The sequence below is a fragment of the Periplaneta americana genome, chromosome 9 (assembly GCF_040183065.1).
Source record: "Periplaneta americana isolate PAMFEO1 chromosome 9, P.americana_PAMFEO1_priV1, whole genome shotgun sequence".
In the NCBI taxonomy this organism is placed as follows: Eukaryota; Metazoa; Arthropoda; class Insecta; order Blattodea; family Blattidae; genus Periplaneta; species Periplaneta americana.
The window spans coordinates 74,801,728-74,825,007 of NC_091125.1; the positions used below are offsets into that span (position 1 = coordinate 74,801,728).

At 36.5% G+C, this 23,280-nt stretch overlaps 1 protein-coding gene across 1 annotated transcript in view; it reads right to left on the reverse strand.

Annotated features, from left to right (window-relative positions):
* LOC138706116 (gamma-interferon-inducible lysosomal thiol reductase-like) overlaps positions 1-23,280 on the reverse strand; it is a 29,770-nt gene that overhangs the window by 441 nt on the left and 6,049 nt on the right. Inside the window, exons 3-4 of the mRNA XM_069835096.1 lie at positions 11,812-11,988; positions 7,977-8,123 (exon numbers count right to left, since the gene is read on the reverse strand). Coding sequence (XP_069691197.1) covers positions 7,977-8,123; positions 11,812-11,988 — 324 coding nt within the window. The remainder of the gene's footprint in view (positions 1-7,976; positions 8,124-11,811; positions 11,989-23,280) is intronic.

Sequence of the window (23,280 nt, forward strand, 5' to 3'; positions counted from 1 at the left end):
ATCTCCGGCAATATAAAAAATAGTTACTTGTAGCTTGCGAAGTCGCTGTGTATGGTGCAGTAACACAACTTCATATCCTATCATTCTGTATTTAGTGCTTCAGGACCCCTAGCCTGGTTATATGTGGCTTTCAAATCAGTGGCGGCTCGCCGTAAAAAAATAGGTGAAGTGCTGTTCACATAAACAAATGCATGAACAGTTTTACCAATATAATGAGTAGGCCTACTATTCGTAAACTACATACAATTTTAATAGTTCTAGAACACATGCAAACAGAAAAACTAATTTATTTCAGGACTCACCCAATTTCTTGCATACCAAGTCAATCCTCCTATCTTTTAAAGCAGCAAACCTGTCGATGTTGTCTTCATAAAATGTCTGAGTTTAACTGAGGGTGGACAGTATATCTCTATGCAAAGCTATGGGGCTAATAATGAAAGTCCCTCCTGTGATGTAGCATTCCAAGTGAAATTTTCAATATTTTCAAACAGAAAAGCTTCTTTCATCAGAAGAATTTTAAAGTTATTTTATAAAATTCTCTATTTCCTTAGCACTTTTTAAAACAGAGAACTAATGGAACTGTAGATCATCAAGAATTTAAAACATTTTTTATCCTCATATTTAAGTCTACAAAACGACATTTTTAATAAATTACAACTGTGTCATTTTCGGGATACATATTTCGCACTCATTTATCAACATTTTCTGAGTACTGGCACCTAAGTACTCGTATTTGTATAATAGCACTATAGTGATTAAACATATAATATATACTTAGATGTAGGATTAATACACTATATACACTTATCACTAATATATTCTAAATACATTAAATAATAAGTTAATGTATACGTACATAATATTAAACTACATGTGTACATTTACGCGCGCGTTAAACATTCAAATACAAGAGCTGGAACAAAACTGGCAAGCTCATGAGATTAAAATAATACGCGCAGCGGAAAATAACTTTTAAAGTTTGCGAATGTATGTGTGGTGTATTCCTGATAAAATAACATAGAACCAGCTAATTTACCACTGCAGGGGTGGCTGCTAAGAGTCCACACCTGTGGAATAACGGTTAGCGAGTCTGGCCGCGAAACCAGGTGGCCCGGGTTCGATTCCCGGTCGGGGCAAGTTACCTGGTTGAGGTTTTTTCCGGGGTTTTCCCTCAACCCAATATAAGCAAATGCTGGGCAACTTTCGGTGCTGGACCCCGGACTCATTTCACCGGCATTATCAGCTTCATCTCATTCAGACGCTAAATAACCTAAGCTGTTGATAAAGCGTCGTAAAATAACCTACTAAAATAAAAGAAGTGGCTGCTAAGACACAGGGAATGAGAATACTTTTCTCGAGTCAGGTAGTACATATTGTAAAATTTCACAGCCCTTAAACAATAGCCCCCGGCCTTGGAGACTAGCTGCAACCCTTCTCTATTATTAGTACCGTTAGATCTGCAAACTGGTTACTTCACCTACAAATTTGACAGTTCTCCGTAACTGAACGACTCAGAAACGCACTTCACTCATACAATCTTTCTTTAGTGCCTGACGTCACGTTACCATGGAAACCAAGTACTGTATGAGAATGGGAACCCAAATAATTTCACCGCTACAGTATTGTAAGTTCTAATAGACACCGCTCGGCACTCGTAACAGTTGACATTATTCTATTCAGCGGACGGTTACAGGTACTATTTATACAACTAAACACTGTTCATAACGACTGAAAAGAAAACTTTTTTTATTTTAGAAATACGGTACCGGTAATAACTAAAATTAATTATTAATACGAAATAAAATTGTTTTTAAACATAAATAGGTGAAGTAACACTTCACTGTGTCTCTTTTGTAGTGTGGTGAAATTAAAAGCTTTGTCTGACAACCTGCTGAATAAACATTCCATTATGAATACTAAAAACGTATATTGTATGAATAAACAGTTGAAAACAAGTGCATTAAGTTGACCTTCAAAAGCTTGATTTCATAGGTTCCATGACTTCTTATCTTATCTGGGAATGCATATTGTAGCAGTGCATTTCACATGATGAGTTGAATGCCAAAACAACAGATAATGCAATATATTATTATACAGGCCAAAGATCTTCAGCTGTCGCGGGGTGGGAGAGGGGGAGTCATACAAGAACGCTGAGTTGACATATGCTACATCCGCAAAGATTTTTCAATAGAGATTTGCATATTGGACTTTCGATTTTGGGTTCAGTCAAGGGGCGTTAGTAGATTGTAGACTTTTCCCTTCTTTCCTTTGGATCTGAAGAGGAAGATACATTCGACTCTGGAAATATTTTACTGTTTCTTCAGTATTTCAACAGCAATAAAAGTCCAATCGAAATCTCTCTTGAATAAAGTCATCAACACTCGAAAATACCTTTAAAATTTCATTTGTCATTTGGCGCTAATGGCGATTTGAGCAACCACCACCTTTACCAGCATAATTTGCAAAGCTGAAGCTGTTTCCACAGTAACAGATTTCATAATATGGAGACCTAGCTGGTCTGGTGATAACATGTTTGGCAGTAGATCTGGACTACGGAGATAGATTTTAAAGATATAGCCTAGCTTCGTTCAGAAATAAAATACAGGTAAACTCAGGAGTCCCGTATCGTAATTTTTCGACACACAAGAGAAATTAACTGTTAGTATTGTATTGTATTGTATTGTATTGTATTGTATTGTATTGTATTGTATTGTATTTATTTACATTCAATGGTATTCGTACATCGCTTCACAGCTAGAATATGGAACATGTCAAACGAAAAAAAAATCTTAATAGTACTATAAAGTCTTAATTATAGTCACAGTCTAGTTTAAATATATACAGAAGAATTTTTACAATATAGTCTACTAGTATAACGCTAAGTTTTAGTATCAATACTTAATACAACACAGAAATATTCATGAAGCGTTGTTGAATGTCATGAATAGAAGGCATGAGAAATTAGGTAGGCCTACTTCTTTAATTTGACCCTAAATAATCTTAATGCCAGTATTCCAGGCAAATCTTACCGAAGCGACTCGACGAGGTCCTCTACAATGCTCACTGTGAATACCAGTATACTGGGTGTTCATTTCAAAGTGTGTCATGACGTCACTGTTGCGAGTCAGCGATTTGAAGCGAGTTTCAGCTTTTATGTCAGAGAAGTTTCCTATTAATCAAGGCGTTCAATCTGAACTTGAGAACGTGTACGTTATAACTTGAACGTCGTAGCAACAGTTGGCGGTCTGTAAAGTCTGTGTGCTACCATAACCTTTTTCGAACTGTGTTTTGCGCGGGCAAGTCGTACGCAGGATATTTGTTATCATCGGTTGCGCACGGCAACATTCCACAATACAAATCAAATGCTCCGTGTCCATGTTGACTGTCGATGTTAATGTCAGCAAATACGTAAGTAATCGTCTTAACCCTCTCCCCATATCCCGACAGTAAGAAAAAAAACTCACTTCAGTACGTGTTTCCAAACAGTTCACATTCCTGCCACTACACGCGTTACTGTACGTATCGGTAAGTACTCTTCAGAATGAACGCCGTACTTGCTAAGCAACTTCTCTGGCACATAGGTAATACGCCCCTACGGAAGTGTAGGAAGATTGAATTCTCTAGGCTCATCGACTAGCCACATGACGGCACACAGCGAGCCATGACACACTTTGAACTAAACAAGCAGTAGCCTATCGATAGGTAGTTAGGTGTGGTACGTAGCCCTACGGTCCTGAGAGTGAGGGCGTGCAGCTAAACTGTAAAATACAGTACTTTTCACGTACCTTATTTCATACATCTCATTTTTTTCGTGGCTTCAATAATTCATCTGGTCTCATGTAATATTTAACTTAACATGATTAACAGCGACAGAATCTTAACATTACTACCAGATGTTGATTAAGCGCGAATAGCTCGTGTTGTTCTGGGCTAAAAAGCCGCGCCCTTCATGAATTAAATCGCAAAGAAATTAGTACAGTTATGCCTGTCATATGTAATTTGGCGACTATTTTTACTTGGAGAGTAGGGAATTATTGGCTCGTCTTTTCAGTGCGTAGGCATACTCAAACTGCGATCTCTAGTTTTCGTAAAAGCCTATAGAGCTCAGTGGGACACATACGTCTCTGTAGAACAACTTCTTGAGTAAAAATGCAGATGTATTTGCTAATACAAATGAATAATTTCAAGCAAAAGAAATGAAAGACATGCCCTTTGGCAGAGTACTATGAATTAATTATATTTATATTATATACCGTGAAGACAGCACATTATTTCTCATTATAATAAATTGTTACGTGTTATTATTATTATTATTATTATTATTATTATTATTATTATTATTATTATTTTATTATTATTAATTTGTTTTTTATTTAAATTTTAACTAAAATCAAGTACCCAATGACAAGTTCACCCAGAGAGTTGGTTTAATAGATTTCTGTATTCAAAGTATCTGCCTGAAAGAGATCATAATTTTCACAAAATTAGTAATTCTAAAGACGCATTGGAAAAAAGAGAACTTCAGATTTAAGTGTAGAAAGGATTGACTTTTCATGCCTTTTATTGGTACAAGTAGCCCAGCATTTTTCAAAATGGATTTGCAGCTCACATTTCCTTTGAAAAGTTTGAAGAAGAAATAATTATTCAAATCATGTCATCTAAAGTAGAGAATATGATCATTTCATTAGCTCATTAGTACTCAAGGGCCTACGAGCTGTAACCAGAGGTTCACATGGTTCGTTAAGTATTTTAAGCAAATATAGTCTGTGCAACATCGTTTCTGATGCAAATGTATACGAATGAACGAACGAACGAACGAACGAACAAGTCAAGGTGTCCTGTGAAGGGCAAAGGCTTCCTGAAAGGGGGAATGTAAATTCGTCCGAAACTGACAAACACATCGCATTTCGAAAGTGTGACATTTTAATCGAACATGTAAACTCGTCCGCCTAGCATTTATTTCTTCAGATTAGTAACATGTAAACTCGTCCGTTAAGCGTTTATTTATTAACATTGGTAACATAGGAGCCATTTCAGAAATTACAGTCATTTAGATGAAAATGAAACAATAGTTCATATTTAATTTTCTAACATCTAGGTACGAGTACGTGTGAATTGGTTTTCAGAACGAGTATTTGTCACTCAGAAACAGTGCTTGTAGATGGAACATTTAAATACTGTACCAAGTTTTTTACCCGATTGTTTACAATTAATGCACATTTCAATGAACACTACGTACCTCTTGTGTTTTGTATCTTACCTGATAAAGACTACTACTATTTACAAAGAGAGTTTTCAGATCGTCCAACTTGAGTGTGATGAACTAGGATTGAAATTCTCTCTAAAGACTAATGTAGCAGATTGTGAAATAAAAATACACTCTGCAATTAAGTTCGTATGGCCACATACCGAACTCATAGGTTGTCGATTTCACATTTCACAAGCCTGGTGGCGAAATATTTAACATCTTCGATTAGTTGTGGAATACAATAATAAGACTGATATAAGGAAATGGTTAAGAAATTGCTTTGTCTTGTCTACTTGGAACCTGAGGATGTGGGCCAAGATTTTGGGATTGAGCTGTCATCAATACGACCAGAAGATGAACGGCTAGTAAAATTTTCTATTTGGTTGATAATTACGTACCAGAAGATGCTACATTCCCTTCTTACATATGGTCTAACTCCAATAGCATTTCTCACACAACTAACGAATGTGAATCTTTTCATGCAAATTTCAACAAGAATTTTAATACTGCTGATCGAAACATTTACGATTTTATCAACGTTTTAAAATAATTTTGCACAGAAACGTACATGAAGCTACGAAGTATAAATACACAGAGAATAATTAAACTAGCTACCAGGAATAAGCAACTGCGTATATGAAAAGCCCTAGAAAATCATAAAGCAGGGAATTTGTCCACGGTGGATTTTGTTAAAATTACTTCTTATCATTTTAATTCAAGATAAGTTTGTCCATGGTAGATTTTATTAAAAATACTTCTTTTCATGAAAAACATTTTTAATCATGTCACTTGCCAGTCCTAAGCCTGGATAAAATGGGAAGGAATATGTTCTCTTTAGCATTCGGTAGATATGCGGACGAGTTTACACTCCCATGATACCGATATTTAATAGGAATGCGGACGAGTCTACTTGTCAGATTGTAGGTAATTATGTTCATCGGACGAATTTACAGTTTTCCTCCTAGTAGGGGCGGCCTGGAAGCTTACTCGGTGGGTCACTCCGAGTAAGTTTTATACCTAGCTAATGATTACTTAACCTAATTCCTTAGTGGCATATATACGTATATACATACATACGTACATATATATACACACATATACAAAATACAAAACACGAAACACAGAATACAAAATACCAAACACAAAGCACAAAACACAAGATACAAATACGAAATACAAATACAAATGCAAATATGCATACATACATACATACATGTAGGCCTGGTTGGCGCATTTGGTATAGCGCTAGCCTTCTATGCCCAAGGTTGCGGGTTCAATCCCGGGCCAGGTCGATGGCATTTAAGTGTGCTTAAATGCGACAGGCTCATGTCAGTAGATTTACTAGCATGTAAAATAACTCCTGTGGGACAAAATTCTGACACACCGGCGACACTGATATAACTTTACTTTGGCAGTTGCGAGCGTCGTTAGATAAAACATATTAACATACATACATACATACAGGTCGACCTGGTTGGCGAGTTGGTATAGCGCTGGCCTTCTATGCCCAAGGTTGCGGATTCGATCCCGGGCCAGATCGATGGCATTTAAGTGTGCTTAAATGCGACGAGCTCATGTCAGTAGATTTACTGGCCTGTAAAAGAACTCCTGCGGGACAAAATTCCGGCACATCCGGCGACGCTGATATAACCTCTGCAGTTGCGAGCGTCGTTAAATAAAACATAACATTTAGTTTTTACATACATACATACAAGCCACACACACACACAACACTGACACATTAGTACTCGTACAGTGGTTCCCAACCTTTTTTTGACTGTCGACACACTTTACTGAACGCCCACGATATCGCGACACATTTATTTGATTTTATTAATAATAATAATAATAATAATAATAATAATAATAATAGTAGTAACTAGTACATTTTTTCTGGAGAAAAAGGTGGTGGAACTCTATGTTAGAATGTTTTATAGCGGACGGGGAGATGATTACTGTTCACTGCACAGGAATTTTGTCGTTTTTAACCTCCTTTTCGTCCAACTAAGACTTTCAAGGTCTAAGAAGAATTCAAATTATATTAAAAACATAGTTATTTACACATATTTCGGTTCCATGATGAAAAATGCAACAAAAAGGTGCTGCACACATGCGAGTGTGGAAAGATAAAATAGCCGACTGGTATAGTACGTACTGTATGTCTCACTTTAAGCTAAAAATTACTAACACAAACGCACGCCTACAACACGTAACTTGTCTTTACTTCCAGTAAGACTAAGGAATTCGCGTCTGTGGCTCAAGCGCTAGTGCTCTGATCTTCCATCCAGGCGGCACAAGGTCGACTCCCGGCCAGATCATTATGGAGTTTGTGATAAACTCTCTCTACTTTCCTCTTATTTTATTTGTCATTTGCAATAGTTAAAAATGCACTGGGGTGAGTGGGGCCTCTTAAGTTATTTTCATCTGCGTTTACCAGGATTTTGAGGTTATAAAGCAAGATTATAAATATATACAAGTATTGGAACACTATTAATGTTATTATTATTATTATTATTATTATTATTATTATTATTATTATTATTATTAGTACTACTACTACTACTAATATTACTATTATAGGCCTGTAATAAGTCCTTGGTGGTAGTGATAGATATAATAATAATAGTAGTAGTAGTAGTAGTAGTAGTAGTAGTAGTAGTAGTAGTAGTAGTAGTAGCAGCAGCAGCAGCAGTAGTAGTAGTTTCTTGCAACAACAGTGCTTACTTACCCCATTAAACAACATCCAGGGCACAACTGTTATAGGCGGGTTTGCAGACTTGTGTCTGTTGCATGCCGTCACCATCAGCTGCTCGCCCTCGTTGCCGATCATACATTGCTGAATTTTTTCGAAATCAGTTCCTAAACTCTCTGCACACTGAAAAATTCATAATTATGCATATAAAAAATGTACGTCATTTCTTACATTACAGCGTTTGTTATTCTTTGGCATGACGAAATCTACATATATAATCTTAAATTCCCATCGGATTTAAAGATAATTCATTAACCTGAAAATAAAATTATTACAGTCTGAATGTAAGTTTTCCATGGCCTAATTCCAATCATTTTTCCATAACTTTATTTTAATACTCTTATAGGATGATAATGTTGAATATACAGGCTGAACCTTAAGTAATGGCATTAATTTTAGGAGGTTATTCTTTGAGATATTTAAAACAAAAAAGTTTAATACAATTTTGCTTGTTTTTGCTCTCTTTTCGAGATAAAAATTGTTTTATATGAAATATTTCATGGCGTGTTTTAGCAAAACTATTGATTTAATTCCGAATATGCTCAGTCAGCTTAAGAGAGCAGCGTATTATGATAATAGATGATTGAAAGAACTTTAGTTTTGTCCTTTAAATGTGCAGAAATTTGATCCGAACAAATGTAACTTTTCGTTCTTCAAAGGAATTTTAGAATGTTACATTTGTTGGGATCAAATTTCTGCACTTGTAAAGGACAAAACTAAAACTCTTTCAGTCATTTATTATCATAATACACTGTTCTCTTAAACTGGGTAAACAAATTTGGAATTAAATCCATGGCTTTTCCAAAAAACTCTATGAAATGTTTCATGCAAAACAATTTCTATCTCGAAAAAGAAGCAAAAAAAATCAAAATATTTCAAACTTTTTTGTTTGAAATATCTAAAATAATAATCCCTTGAAATTAATGACATGACTTACGGTTCACCCTGTATACAATATATTATAAAATTGAACTAGGCGTTTATATAACATAAATAATTTATTTCTACTTAAAAAAAAAACAAACCAAACTGACACAGTAGAGAACGAGATACTTCGCGTCACAATTTTTATAAATCCGTTACGTATTTCTATAATTGTTATTTTTCATAATTCTTTGTGTATCATTGCTAATATTACGAGTGATTCAATAGTACAAAAAAAAACAATCTACTTCGTTCACGATGAAGAAGGCCGTAGACATCGGCGTATCTCAGTCGGCTAAGGTGCGTGCATGCCGATTAGGATTTGCGCTCGAGCGCGGGTTCGTTTCCAGCTTGGGCTGATTACCTGGTTGGGTTTTTATGAGGTTTTCCCAGACCGTAAGGCAAATGTCAGGTAATCTATGACGAATCCTCAGCCTCATCTCTCTATCACTAACCACGTAGTTGATATAGTGTCGTTAAATAACCAAGTAAAAAAATAAGGCCATGTGACCAGGTTATAGGACAGTGACACATTCGTTCGTGTGGCAACAGGATTTCTAGTGAATTTGAGCTGATAACTACAGTATGTGAATGCATAACATGCTTAGAGCATACAGAATCTGTGTTGTATATCTTTAAAGTTGCACTTTTTGCGTTCCCACCTTGACTTCTTTCTAACTAATCCCGGTTATGTAAGTGATGAATATGGTGAAATATTTCATCGGTGAATATTATAATTATGTAATGGAAACAAGATACCAAGGCCAATTTGGTTCGAACAAGATGAGTGGCTACTGCTGGTTTCTATGGAGTACAACGGTCAACTACATGCACACACAACAGGAAAGTAAAGGTCTCAAGCACTTTTAAAAGGGTTTGTGAAGCTTATTAATCGTACATCATCATCATCATCACCATCAACCATCACAAAATAGACCTAAATAGATCTGTATCGAGCTCATCTAGTAGTTTCTTCATTGGTGTTCCGTGACGTCTCCAACAAGTAGGATTATCATTTATCATTTGTAGAGACAAGATTTTTTTTTAAATTCTTTCTTCAGATGATGTTACATTTAATTCTTGTAAAATATCTTAATTTTTATTTTCCGAAAAAAAAATCATTTCAACTGTACGAAATCTTTTTTTTATCTTTTTGCTTTAGTGTCCAGATGTCACTACCACATATTAGAATTGGTAGAGCCGAAGTGTTTACATCCTGAATCGTGAAGTATTTTTATATAGTATTGGGTTACAATATATTGTTCAGAATTCCTGAAATGTATATGTATTTTGAAAGTTTCTGTTTTATGTCTGCTTTATTATTGTAAGAAAATTCACAACCTAGATATTTAAAGCCATGGTGGAAGAAATTCTCTCATGAAATTGCGGCCAGTGTATAGGACCGTTGCCCACCCAGCATCGTGATGCACTTGTGGAGCTACGATAGGTAGCGAAAAACCGGTTTCGCAAACCTGCTATAACTGCTGGAGGGATCATCGTGCTAACCACACGACACCTCCAGTCTGGTTGGATGATCGTCCACTTTTGCTTCGGCATGTGGACGTGAGCCAGCAGCCGGCTGATCGGTCTTGGCCCTTCATGGGCTATAGCGCCATGGATTACTTTACTTTACTAGATATTTAAAGCTTTGTATTTCTTCTAAACAGTTATAATGTACTGTTATTTTGCTTCTTACTGGGCTTGTGACAATGAATGTCATTACTTTTGATTTTGTCTTTGAGATTTCCATTCCGATGTCTTTGCAATGTTATTTAAGATCATTATTACTCTCTGTAAGTCATCTTCATAATTAGCAATTTAACGCTTGGTTATCCCCAAATAAGAATGTATTTACTATTTCGTTGTCTCCAATTTTGATTCCTCTCTTATAAACTTAGGTCAATTTTTATATACATGTAGTTTCATTTAGGCTATTATAAATATTGAATAATGTGCGTGGGAATGGGCATGCCTGTTGATCTCTTCTGTTCATTATATTTGAATCAGATATTACTTAATTATTTATTTTTATTAAAAATTTTGTTTTCACTGTATACCTGAATTAAGCCCATATTTTGTAATATTTTATTTATGTATTTTTTTAGTCGCGGCCCTGTAAGGCCCGGGTGGCGTGGGTCGTATAAATGCACCTAGAAGGGAGAGGTTAAACTGAGAGAAAGAAAGAAAGAAAGAAAGAAAGAAAGAAAGAAAGAAAGAAAGAAAGAAAGAAAGAAAGATGTATTTTTTAACTTACTAGGCTATATTAGATAACATATTTATCTTAATCCTGTCGAATGCTTTGATATTATCCACAAATCTATACAAATTTGTAAATTAAATTCTCTTCTTCTCATTAATAATTTCATACTAAATAGTGGATCAATGGAGGTTATTTTCTTCTCGAAAACCACTTTTATATTCTAAAAGAATATTTTCTGTGCAACTTTTTAATGTCTTGTTTGGTATTGTAATTCATGTAAATGTTTCTCTAATATAGGCCGATTTATTTCATTTAAGTCAATAAAAATAATAATATTAAAAAGCGGAAGTCATAATTTTCAACTGTATCCTATATGCAAAGAGTTGTAAAATTCTTAAAAATTTCATGTGCTAGGCAAAAACTGATTCCAAAACTGGAATCAGCGCATCTATTGCAGTAAAATGCAAAAGAATTTGTTCCAGTGGAAGACTTTTTTTTTTTTCGTTGACAAGTGTAATGAGTAATTTTGAAGGAATGTCGTCACACATTTAAATGTACACAGGCATACTCCCTTAATTTTCCTGGAGATGTTAAGAAGAAACACGACGTAATTGATAAGAAAATGTTTGCAGCATGCATGGACAATGATTTACATGACCGGTCTGCGTGATGTATGGAGGTTCTTACCTGTGGTCCAGCTCTGTCAGGGTGAGCCGTCTCCATGATACATGCCACGAACTTGACAACGAATTCCTGGTCGTCTCGGAACAGATGAGCAACGCACGCCTGCATTACGTTGGCGTGACATTCATCACGCCCACGAACGCACGTGAAGCTGAAGTGTCCTTCGCCTTCGTCGTAATACTGCAGTAAATATCAGTAGACTAATCTCATGCTGTATATGCTAATATAAATTTACACTTATATATAATTGTCACGGCACCACCACCGCCATTCACATGGTATGACAGTTAACCTGTTTCGTCGAACAAAGAGTGCTCTCATCGTTTTTGTACCAATTCAACATCGTATCTAGACTTGTTGTTTCGACGTTATCATAATAATAATAATAATAATAATAATAATAATAATAATAATAATAATAATATTCATCATCATTATTGTTATTGTTGCTGTTGTGGAGTAGACCGTTTAATCTCTTCCGACTCAACTCAGTGACAGATCTTTCTTATAGAATATAATTTCAGTAATTATATTTTACACGACATGTTAAAGAAATAAGTTTGTATCTGCATATAATAAATGAATCGGGGATTGGAGAAACAGCATATGTAATGAAAACTAAGGGTGTTATGGATAGACATTTCGCTAGCCCGCGCTACGAGCGTGGTAAACTAGCCTCGGCTATCGACTGATTACTTGTACAGGATTCATATCACATGTCGCTAACACTGGTTTATGAATACGAAAAACGTTAGTTCGCTGATCATCCACCGGAAGCCTGCACTAAGAAGTCTATGAATATGGCCCTAGATTTTTCAGTAGGCACAAAAACGGTATTACTGGTAGTAGACCACATCAATGGTTATAGTACTGGCTTCTTCAGATAGAAGCCTAATAGATGTGTCGTTTTATATCAAATTTATTGGAATCTAATGTATTGTTATTGAAATAAATCAATATATATTAGCTTGACATGTGCTGTTTCTGCAAGGAATCAAAATTGTAGTATAATAATTTCAGTTCAACTAAAGTTTATTTGCCAAATTAGGGATATAATATATGCATAGACCTACTCTGTACTTCATACATAAGCTCGTCATGTAAATAAACTTGTTAGTTTGAAGATATCCTTGACTAAACTATCGATAAATTCACAATAGCAATTTCGTTCGCTTCATAACAAATATGTGTGAAAACGGTGGGCTGGAAGATTTTCATTTGTCCTCTTGGCACACCACGCCTCAAGGATTCAATAGACAGGTTTTTTAAGCACGTCGGCCACCATTGTTTAAAGTCTAACATATCACTAGAGACTAGAGTCTACTAACTTCACTGTGAAATATCTCTGCTTACTGGAATTCACAATAACCTCAACGTATTGCATTAGTGAATAAAGTCGATCTTGCCATCGCAAACTTCGCTTCAGTAATAAAAAATGTCTATCATTCGGGAGGAAAGAATGCCCTCTTTGAGAGAAGTAATGATTGGTATTTTGAAACCGATCAGTTGTCACCAGCCCTAAAAAAAATCGCAATACTGTAGGCCTATGGTTACTGTTTTGTCCAGGGCAACTGTCTGAAAGTGGCACTCTCTGTGGCGACAGACTAAAGCACAATGAAACAGTACATGTCTTTGACATGAATTTTTTCTGCGCGCTTCCAGGATTTCACAGGTCTCCAAATGTGAGACCGCTATACTGACATGTTTTTTTCTGCATGGAATGATAGCCCTATGTCAACAGTCCATGAAACTCGAATAAACTCATTTCGCCACAAATAGTGACATGTGCTGTTTCTGCACTCTCTGATTCAAATATTATATACTGGTGAATCAACCAACACACCCTGCAGATTGTGGAGCTATGCAATCCTGCCGTTACACAATTACGTGAACACTACCCCACTGCATCGCTACTAGTTCGACAGATCGAGCCACTTTGTTCTGTTCTATCAGCGTGTTCCCCTAGCATTATGGTTATCACGCAGGGTGTTTACACCTAAGATTATGGGTTCAAATCCCGTTACCGAAAGGTGTTGGATTTTATCCGTGTCTACACATTTCCGAGAACTTTTTAGATTTAAATCATCGGTGTCACATTTAATCGGACGGAATGGACGCAATAGTTTGTCCTGCACGGTCACCAGGTCTAACATATTAAGGATTTTCTTGTGGAACTTCCTTGACTATTGTGTACTATGAGTGCCCGGTGAATTCCCAGTAATTCAGGAAGCACATATTTTCACCTTGTCGTTATATCACTATATTAATATTGCTGCAGATAAGACTGAAATCTCTGAAGAGGCTACTAATATACATCTGTATGCAGGGCCGTCAATTTCAACACATCTTACAAACAAATTTCATAAATTGACGGATTGCAAACTTAATGCTTCAATAAATTACTTGTGTTTATGCATAATAAAAATTTCAACCCATTTTAAGGTTTAATACACAGCCTTTCCTCACTATAAAACTCAGGTTTTCCGTCTAACTATCAATACTTAGAATTGCGAGATTCGCATATGTATACACAGTATAGAAATGTAAGGTGTATAGTATGGAGATGTAAGGTGTATAGCAAATATTTTAGGAGTAATCTGGAATGATGTACTAAACCATACTATGCAAAACTTTCCTCAATCTTCGAAGTTACTTTTACAAATAAAAATGTTATGTTTTAGGTTCGTTAATACTTCCAGCTTATTTTGCTTTTTCATAAAGACGCCTCGCTAGATCTGCGGAGGACGAGGTTTGTGAGGGTAATACAGTCTATGGTCCAGGTTTGCCTTAAGGTCACTATACCTTAACAATTAAGCAAATAACACAAGCAGGCTTTTTTGTTATATTTTTACATTAACACATGGGATTCCATTGATTATTATTCATTTTGTACTATAAGACGTTCGAATTTCGAACAAAGTTACATTTTTACACTCGTAGTAGTGGTAGACAGCTATAAAAGCATTGAAAATAATGTTATCTAAATGCTCAAACGCACTTTATAAACGGCACTTAATTTCCAAACTTCATAAAAAGATTAAAAGAAATCCACATAGGCCAAAGTATTGCTGTTGAAATAAAAGAAACTTACGAGAATAAAATGACCTCTGAATTGTTAACAGAAAGTAGTAACCTTTTTACTATTGTATAACATTATTAGACAAAAATTCCTAAAGGAATCAGAGAAAAGGTTTGAAATATCCTTCCTCAGCTCGACGGTTGGCTTGCATGCGGCGATACCAAGAAGCTCTCACCCGCCCCCACCTCAGCTATACTTGGCGATATCATCCCAGATTCTTCCAGTGTTGCTTCATCGGCAATTTTCATTTGGTATATCAGGTCTTTGAGATTCCCCAACTGATATAAATCCAGCGGATTGAAAGTGGGGGCGGGGATCTCGTCGGTCAACCGGCACGACTTCCCCGATTCGTGGAATGACGATCTAGACGTCGGCGAACTCTTCACTACTGAAGTGAGCAATTGCTCCATGATGCATAAACCACATGTCTGTTGTGGAACATCGTCCAGAATGTCCGGCGGCCTAGATTGTAGAAGTGAAGATATCTCGCATCTCTTAGACTAGGCCTGCACAAGGTTTGCGCTCTCCTAGCCGGCTCACAGCTCACGAGCGGAGGCAGATATTGACTGCGCTCTGTATAAGGATGGACTGGAAGAAGGGGTGATCTCGTACAAAATGTACACAAAAGAAAGTACTATTACGAGTGTCTATGAAATGAATTCCCGTTCAGTGTTTGCAAAACTATCTATCTTGGACTATTATTAATTAATAAAGAAATATTTATTTTACAGAAATAATAGAAATTATATAGCTACTTAAATGTACAATATTATTTTGTTAAAGTTTTATTTATCAGTAGGCCTACATCAAAATGGGGTTTTATGCTGTTGGCAGCTGAAAGGAACACTAGCCTACTGATCGTAATGAAACATCGGTTACATATGTTCGATGCCTGCCTTTATTAAAGTTGATTATAGAAAACAGTTGCTCACAAATATAAATGTTGAGCCAAACATAGCAATCATTTTCACAGGCAGCCTGTGTAGTCGTGGATATTATTGCTAATGTTTAGTCTTGTAAAAATCAACCAGGCTAGTAGTATTATTCAAACGATCTTTAGCCCTTAAGTCACATTGAAGATCGAGTTGTAAATCGTTAAATGTTAAATGTTATGTTCTGTCTTTTAGATTCCTCCATACTGTACTTTAGCAGTAGATAAGCAACGTGAAACAGTTACTTAGAATACACACTGCACTCCACTAGATAACTGAGTGGTCGTTTCCCCCTCCTCTACCTATTGCAAATCTATGTTATTCTGACGTATCTTCCTCTCCGTTTCGGCGAGCGGTAAATACGGCTCTCCCGCTCCGAAGGAGCGCGCGCGCTCGTTGGGCGCTGTTTGTGCAGGTATAGTCGGAGGCACAGATTTTGGCAGATGACATTTCCAGTAGGCGAGCCAATATTGTTTGTGTAAGCTGCGAGAATGAGATGCAATAACATTGAGTCGTTCATATTTTCATAACAGCAGCTCATATCAATTATCCTTATTATGAAACACACCACGGTACAGTCCTACTCAAAGAATACCTTTAATAAATGTAAATGACTTCCGTTCGCAATGATTTTACAATACGTCTCCTACATTTTCTAAATTAAATTAATTCTTAATTAAAAGGAAAAAGCATTGCATTGCGCATATATATATATATATATATATATATATATATATATATATATATATATAATCCTACCCTTACCAGATCAATATACAAGATTTGTCCAGTAATAATCTAGGGATCGTCTACTGGTGGTGCGACAATTCAAGTTAATAAAATTACGATTCTTCTTAATAATCAAAATATAATTTGGTTAATTGGGTAAAATTGCATGCTGCGGAAGTTAGATTTATATAAGAGTATAATAAATAGAATTGTAATGGATATTACAAGGGCAATAATTTCTTCACACGCACATTGTGAATAGAACAGAGAAGAAAGCATTTTAAAATAGTCGAAATCGTACAAAATATCGGAGAAACCAATTTTCCCTGCACAAATTGCACCAATTGAAAAATATAATTACCATTCACAATAAATACTGTATTTTATGGATTCTAAAAAGTTGTTTATTAATCTAGAAGTATTGGCTGATGACTATACTAAATTCCAGCACAACATTCATTCAGAATATGTAGAAATTACACTTTGGATTTTACTAAATGTATAGGCCTACTATCAAAAGGTGTTACATACCCCCTTAAATACTGTACATGTGTTACCTCTGCGATATCCGATGTTTAATTTTTTTAAATATAATTCATAGTACTGAAACTGCCATATTGAAATCGCACAAATTGTATTATTCGTAATTTTCGTCTCGAAAACCCCTAAGATATCTAATTTAATTTTTCACCCATTTTTGTCCCACTCTACCGCTTTAGGGACAAAGTCGGACTAAATAATACCTTATTCGTATTCTGTGATCGCAAAGATCCCCAGATATCGACTTTCATCGAGATCGGATGACATGAGATTTCTCACTCCCTTCTGCCTTTTCATCAGTACCGTACCTTAGGATATGGTATTTAAAAAATCTAAGAATGTTTAACCAATATTGTAGAGAGTAACCTTCATTTTAAATTTTACGTCTCTAGTTAAATATAGTTTAGTGAATTTTTAAAATCGTCGACTTCTTTCTCTCTCCTTTCTGCTCGGAAGTAAAAAAAAAACTGAAGTTATTTCAAGGGAGTAGCCTACATGAAATTGAATTTTTTTACTTTCCTTATACATTTTAGAAACAATTCTGAGAGATGAGATGAATAGTCTAACCCAATTTTATGAGTGAATCTTTGTTTTAAATTTAAAGGCTGCACGACTGCTGGTTAAACAAAATAAATCGGTATAATTATTTTGATCATTATTGCCTCCCATTTTCCATCCCTTAATGTTCGTATTTCGTAAAACTCAGTCTTATCTATTGACTAAGGATTAACATATTTCCATATACATATATATATCCATATATAAAACAGATTATATTTCCATTTCGTACAATATTCTGGTCACGAGACATAATCATATACTTTGTCTTTTCGTGATTTACTACCAAACCTATCGCTTTATTTGCTTCAAGTAAAATTTCCGTGTATTCCCTAATCGTTTGTGGAGTTTTTCCTAACATATTCACGTCATCCGCATAGACAAAAAGCTGATGTAACCCGTTCAATTCCAAACTCTCTCTGTTATCCTGAACTTTCCTAATGGCATATTCTAGAGCGAAATTAAAAAGTAAAGGTGATAATGCATCTCCTTGCTTTAGCCCGCAGTGAATTGGAAAAGCATCAGATAGAAACTGGCCTATACGGACTCTGCTGTAAATTTCATTGAGACACATTTTAATTAATCGAACAAGTTTCTTGGGAATACCAAAGACACATATAGACTACTGTAATATTTGTTTAGTTTTTGGAGGTGACTGTCCAGAGTGCACAAATACTCGGGCGAGCATGTTTACTCTTATGTCCTACCCATTCCACTGCGACAGAGATAACAGCCGATCTTGCAGCGGTGAGGAACTCGCTCTCCAGTTCACATTAAGAAAATCCATCTGCCAAAATCCCTGGCGCGACCTATATGTCTTAGACTTACGGGCAGCTCAAGTGGACCCAGCAGCTCGTCTCTAAAGATCTTGGCCCACAGATTTAATACAAATCTCTATTCAAACTTATCCCAATTAATGGCGTTAGAGTTTCATTCTGCCACGCGTGGATATTACGAAAATTAAAAATTGCAGCGCTAGTGAAAGATATTATTCATCGATAACCAACACCTTACGAGGAAACTCTGCATTATTTTCACACTGTAGTAAGAACCAGGTGCAAAATTCAGCTCTCCGTGGGTAATCTGCTTCTTCGATATGCTGGGTTCTTTTGTGGTGCTAAGAGTACAATTTCCGTTCACGCAAAGTACGATACAGGCTCCAGTAAGAAGTACAGCTCGACTCAGCGTTAATGGCCCTTGTCCTTGGTTGTTGGTCTAGTGAGCGAGCTGTGTGTTGCGTCATAAGAAAGAAATTTAATCACAAATGTGCATAGGAGGGGAGAGGGAAGAGGAAGAATTAAAATAGTATCTATGATCGAAGTTGAGGGACACTCATGTCAAGAAAATATAAGCCATCATGACGTCAAAGACGAAGTAGTTAATAACGGGACGTGTGGAAGAATATTTGTTTTAAGGCGGAGTGTACCGCGACATGACAAGAAGGAAGTGTTAGGTGTTATGACTGGGCGGCCTGACCTGTGTGACCCAGCCCTTCAGTAGTGATGAGTAGGGCTCGGAAGTTGAAGACCTAAAAGTTAGTAATGCAACGTAGTATAGTTCAAGCTAAGAAAATATTCCCTCTGTCTCAGGTAGAATCCTCGTTATCACTTTGTTACGCCTGGTGAACACTGACTCCGAAATCTATTCACAATTTTTCGACAATAAACGTAAACAAAAGGAAGATAACAGTACCCTCCCCACAGGTAACAAAATCTGTGGCGCTGTTTATAAAAGAAACAATTATTTTCATTTTAAATACCGTGTGTTCTTTGAATTCCAAAAAAGTATAAACCAGACGCTTACCTTACATGTTCTAACACACAACTTAATTACATATACTCACTGTCATTTTTAACTTTAAGGTCTTCAACTTCCGAGCCCTAGTAATGAGTAACTCGCTCTTAGTTTGTCTACTTCATTTTTGTAGGGGCAAAAATCTCTCAATCAAGCTGTACTTACTGTACTCCAATCAGGAGAAAGTCTCAGGGGAATGAGACGCAGCGGGGCAATGCTGTGAATGAATGTTGATGTCATATGATGTCATAAGGTCACACACATGGGTACACGTATATCCATTGGCTAACTCTCAAAGCACAAACGATAACACTGATAAACACATACTTATACTGCCCTAGTTACAAAATTAGATCACGATTAATCTCCTGGTCTTTTAATCCCTCCATACAGGAAATAACATATGCAGGAGAGCGCATGTTTTTTTAAACTGACGTTATAACGGTAATATTATTTATCTACTTCGCTCCAATAGATGACGCAGTAGTAACCACATTCCTTTTACGGTTAATCTCCTGGTTGGAGAACAGTATTCTATTTGTCTCGTCAAGCTTCTTATACTTAATGGTGAGTCTCTCCAACGATTCTCAGAATTGTTTTCTTGTCGCTGTAGGTCTGGAGCATCACGTTACGGTCTGTGACCCTCGATCATAGGACGAAGAGATCCTGTATCCCGAAGTTTTTGGTGCACAGCAACAAACATTCGTCTATTTGTAATCCGACGATTTGGAAAGCTTTGCTGATAGAGCTCGCTTACCACGTTTACAGGTTCTCCTGCTACTCCGTACATAAAACGAATATAGGCTAATCCAACATAATAAGTGAATCTTTCTATTGCATCACATGGCGACTAGCTTCTCAAGGTTAATAGCTAACTGAGAATATTTATAATGGAGTACAGCTCATGCATTTTGTCAAGACGCGATGTGCAGTACGGAACAACTTTTCTGTAGAGGGGGCAGGAGTAGAAGGGAAGGTCGGGCGTGTGTCTACCGAGTTCAAGACAAAAACTAACCCATTCTCATATAATTCGTAAGTAGACTCATCCGATCTCGTGCGCAGCTCTGTAGGAAGAGTGGGGGAGTGTCTGGACATAATGCATGCGCTGTACGTAATCGAAAGAGATGCCTGTAGTCTAAACTGGCAGGCGTTTCATACGATCATTCATAATCATAAAAAAAAAAAAACAGAATATAGAATACGTGGTCTACGCTTCTCACCATTAGCAAGATCTATGAGACATGCTCGTAGATTCTGGACGAGTAACGGCAAGTTACTACCATTCCATAAAAACAGTTTCACAATTAAAGAATAACAGATCTAAACAAAGATAATTTTGTACGGTTCGGTTGAAGAGGGATATAAGCGAACTGAACACGATTAAATAAATATCTTCGGGTATTATTAGATTTATTAAAGCAGGAAGATTGAAGTGGATTGGGAATTAGAAAGAATGTCGGCAGATCGTATACAAGAGACAATGTTGAAATCAGAGGTGTATGGAACAAGAAAAAGAGGAAAACCTAGAAGTAGATAGATTGATGAGATAGAAAAGGATTTAAGAGAAATGTAAAAAAAAATTGGAGGATAGAAGCTTTGGATCGTGAGAGGTGGAAAGCTCTTGTGAAAAGGGCAAGGGTCACATCGACTTGTAGCTCCAGGGAGTAAGTGAGTGAATAAATGTCTTCAGAACACAAAAATCACTAAGCCTGGTAATTAACCATAATACACTGTTGAGTCAGATACCGGTTTTGTACTCCTCTCTTTCATGTTAGCTGCCTGAGTTTTCCGACGTACTATTGCTAGAGACTGCAGTATATTTCTTCTCTTTTAACATGTGACTTTCCGTACACAGGATATACACGACTTACGTCTTTTACTTGAAATTCCCTAAATGATTTACTTGATGTTATAATAATCATGCATTGCACTTATAGGGACTGTTTAAATTGAAGGGTTCAGAGCCATAGCGGGCTAAGCGCCATTTATTAAAAACGGAGAAAGCAAGAGTTAAAGTTAAGTAAATACCATAGTTTAATGAAGACTGACATATCATTCAGTTTTAATGTGCATACTTTATTTTACTTGCTATATGGTCCGTTAAATTATGGTAATCACTTAATTTTAGCCCTTGTTTTCTCCGTTTTTAATGAATGGCGCTTGGCCCACTATGGCTATGAACCCTTCAATTATAGCTTTCATCGTAGCTTAATGTAGAATGTGGCAAATAATAATTATTTCATTATTTTATAACGTACATTTGTTTATTAAATTACTAAATTAATATGACTTACAAATTTAATTTTTTTCCGCTCATAGATTCTTTTTGTTCCACTCTCTTAACCTCACTGAAAATACCAGTATTTTTCCTGTAATTTCATTGGTTTTAATGCTGTTTTTTATTATGCGCTAGTGGGAGTTTGGGGGCGATAGCTCCAATAGGGGTATGAAGGGTTTTAGCATCCCAACAAATATAAAATTACATTCCGAATTAGACTGAGACATAGCTAACACGAAACAGTTTCTATTCACCTTAGTTATTACAGGAAGTGGCCTTTAACCTGATGTCATCTATTTCTGTGTAGGCCTATTTATGTGTGTGTCTAATGCCTACTCACTTCACTTGCGTGATTCGGGATCCACATATTGCGGATACATTGCAAGACTCTGACCCATTTTGAAGTTACACACCACTTCAGCGGGCCACGTTATGCATGATGTGTATCTTTTCTGTCGTGTACTAGGTTGGTCGTATGAGTAAGTGTTCATGTAAGTGTAGTGTAAGGATTGGATGAGGATGAAGATAAGAAAGGGAGAAGGGTAAATCCGGTGCCGGCACGTAGCCTACTTCTGTCGAATAGGCCAAGGGGGCCGCTAGGCTTAACATCTCCGTCAGACGGACGAATCACTGTCAACAGTGACACATGCCTTCTCTTCATGTGCACTGCGGAGAGATTTGGAAAATTAACCGGGCATATTGGACACAATCTAGTGATTAGAAGTTATGCACCACCACCTCTCCTAGTCCCGAAGTAGAAATTTTTGCACGAAAATCTATGACTCCGCCGGGAATCGAACCCGGGTCGGTTAGTCTGGAGGCAGAAGCGCTATCACAGAGCTAACCGGCGGTCTCTCTGTGTGTATTTATAAACAGCAAATAATAATAAGTGAATTATTTTAAAGTGAGTCTTCGAGATCGCTTTATGGCGTAATAGTAAAGCTTCTGATTATAAATCGGAAAGTAAAATATATGTGTAGCTATTAAAATTAAATTTTAGATGAAAAATTAGGTGAGGAGTAAGACAAGGAAGATAAATAATAGAAAGAAGAATAAGAAAAAATGAGAGACGGAGATATAGAAGGGAGAGGAGAGGGAAAATGAGGAAGGATAGAGATAGGAAGATAAGAGAAAGAAACAACACAAAATGACATTGTAATTTCTTACGAAAGAGTAAAGTGCAAAATCTTTGCATTTTCACGCATATCACATTGTGAGTACAAACGCGGCATATGTTAGGCAACGGCGCATTATGGTTAATTACCCAAGCCTTTCTGCGGACAGCCAAATCTTGTAGGAGTTTAAATGTTTCGTGCTGTGGCAAGACTTGCCAGCAGTTTGATATACTGATCGTCCTCTGTAATCTAATGGCTACCATTCTGTGCATTATATCCCAGGTTCGCGATGTATTTACAGCACATAGATGAAGTCTGTGTCTGATAGGTGCTCCAAGGAATACTTTTTGTTCATTTCTTGCCCAAGTTGAATTTCGGTGCTGAATAACCTCTGAGTTAAGTGAAATGCTATAGTCCTGCAATGCTAATTACTGCTCAAACTCTTAG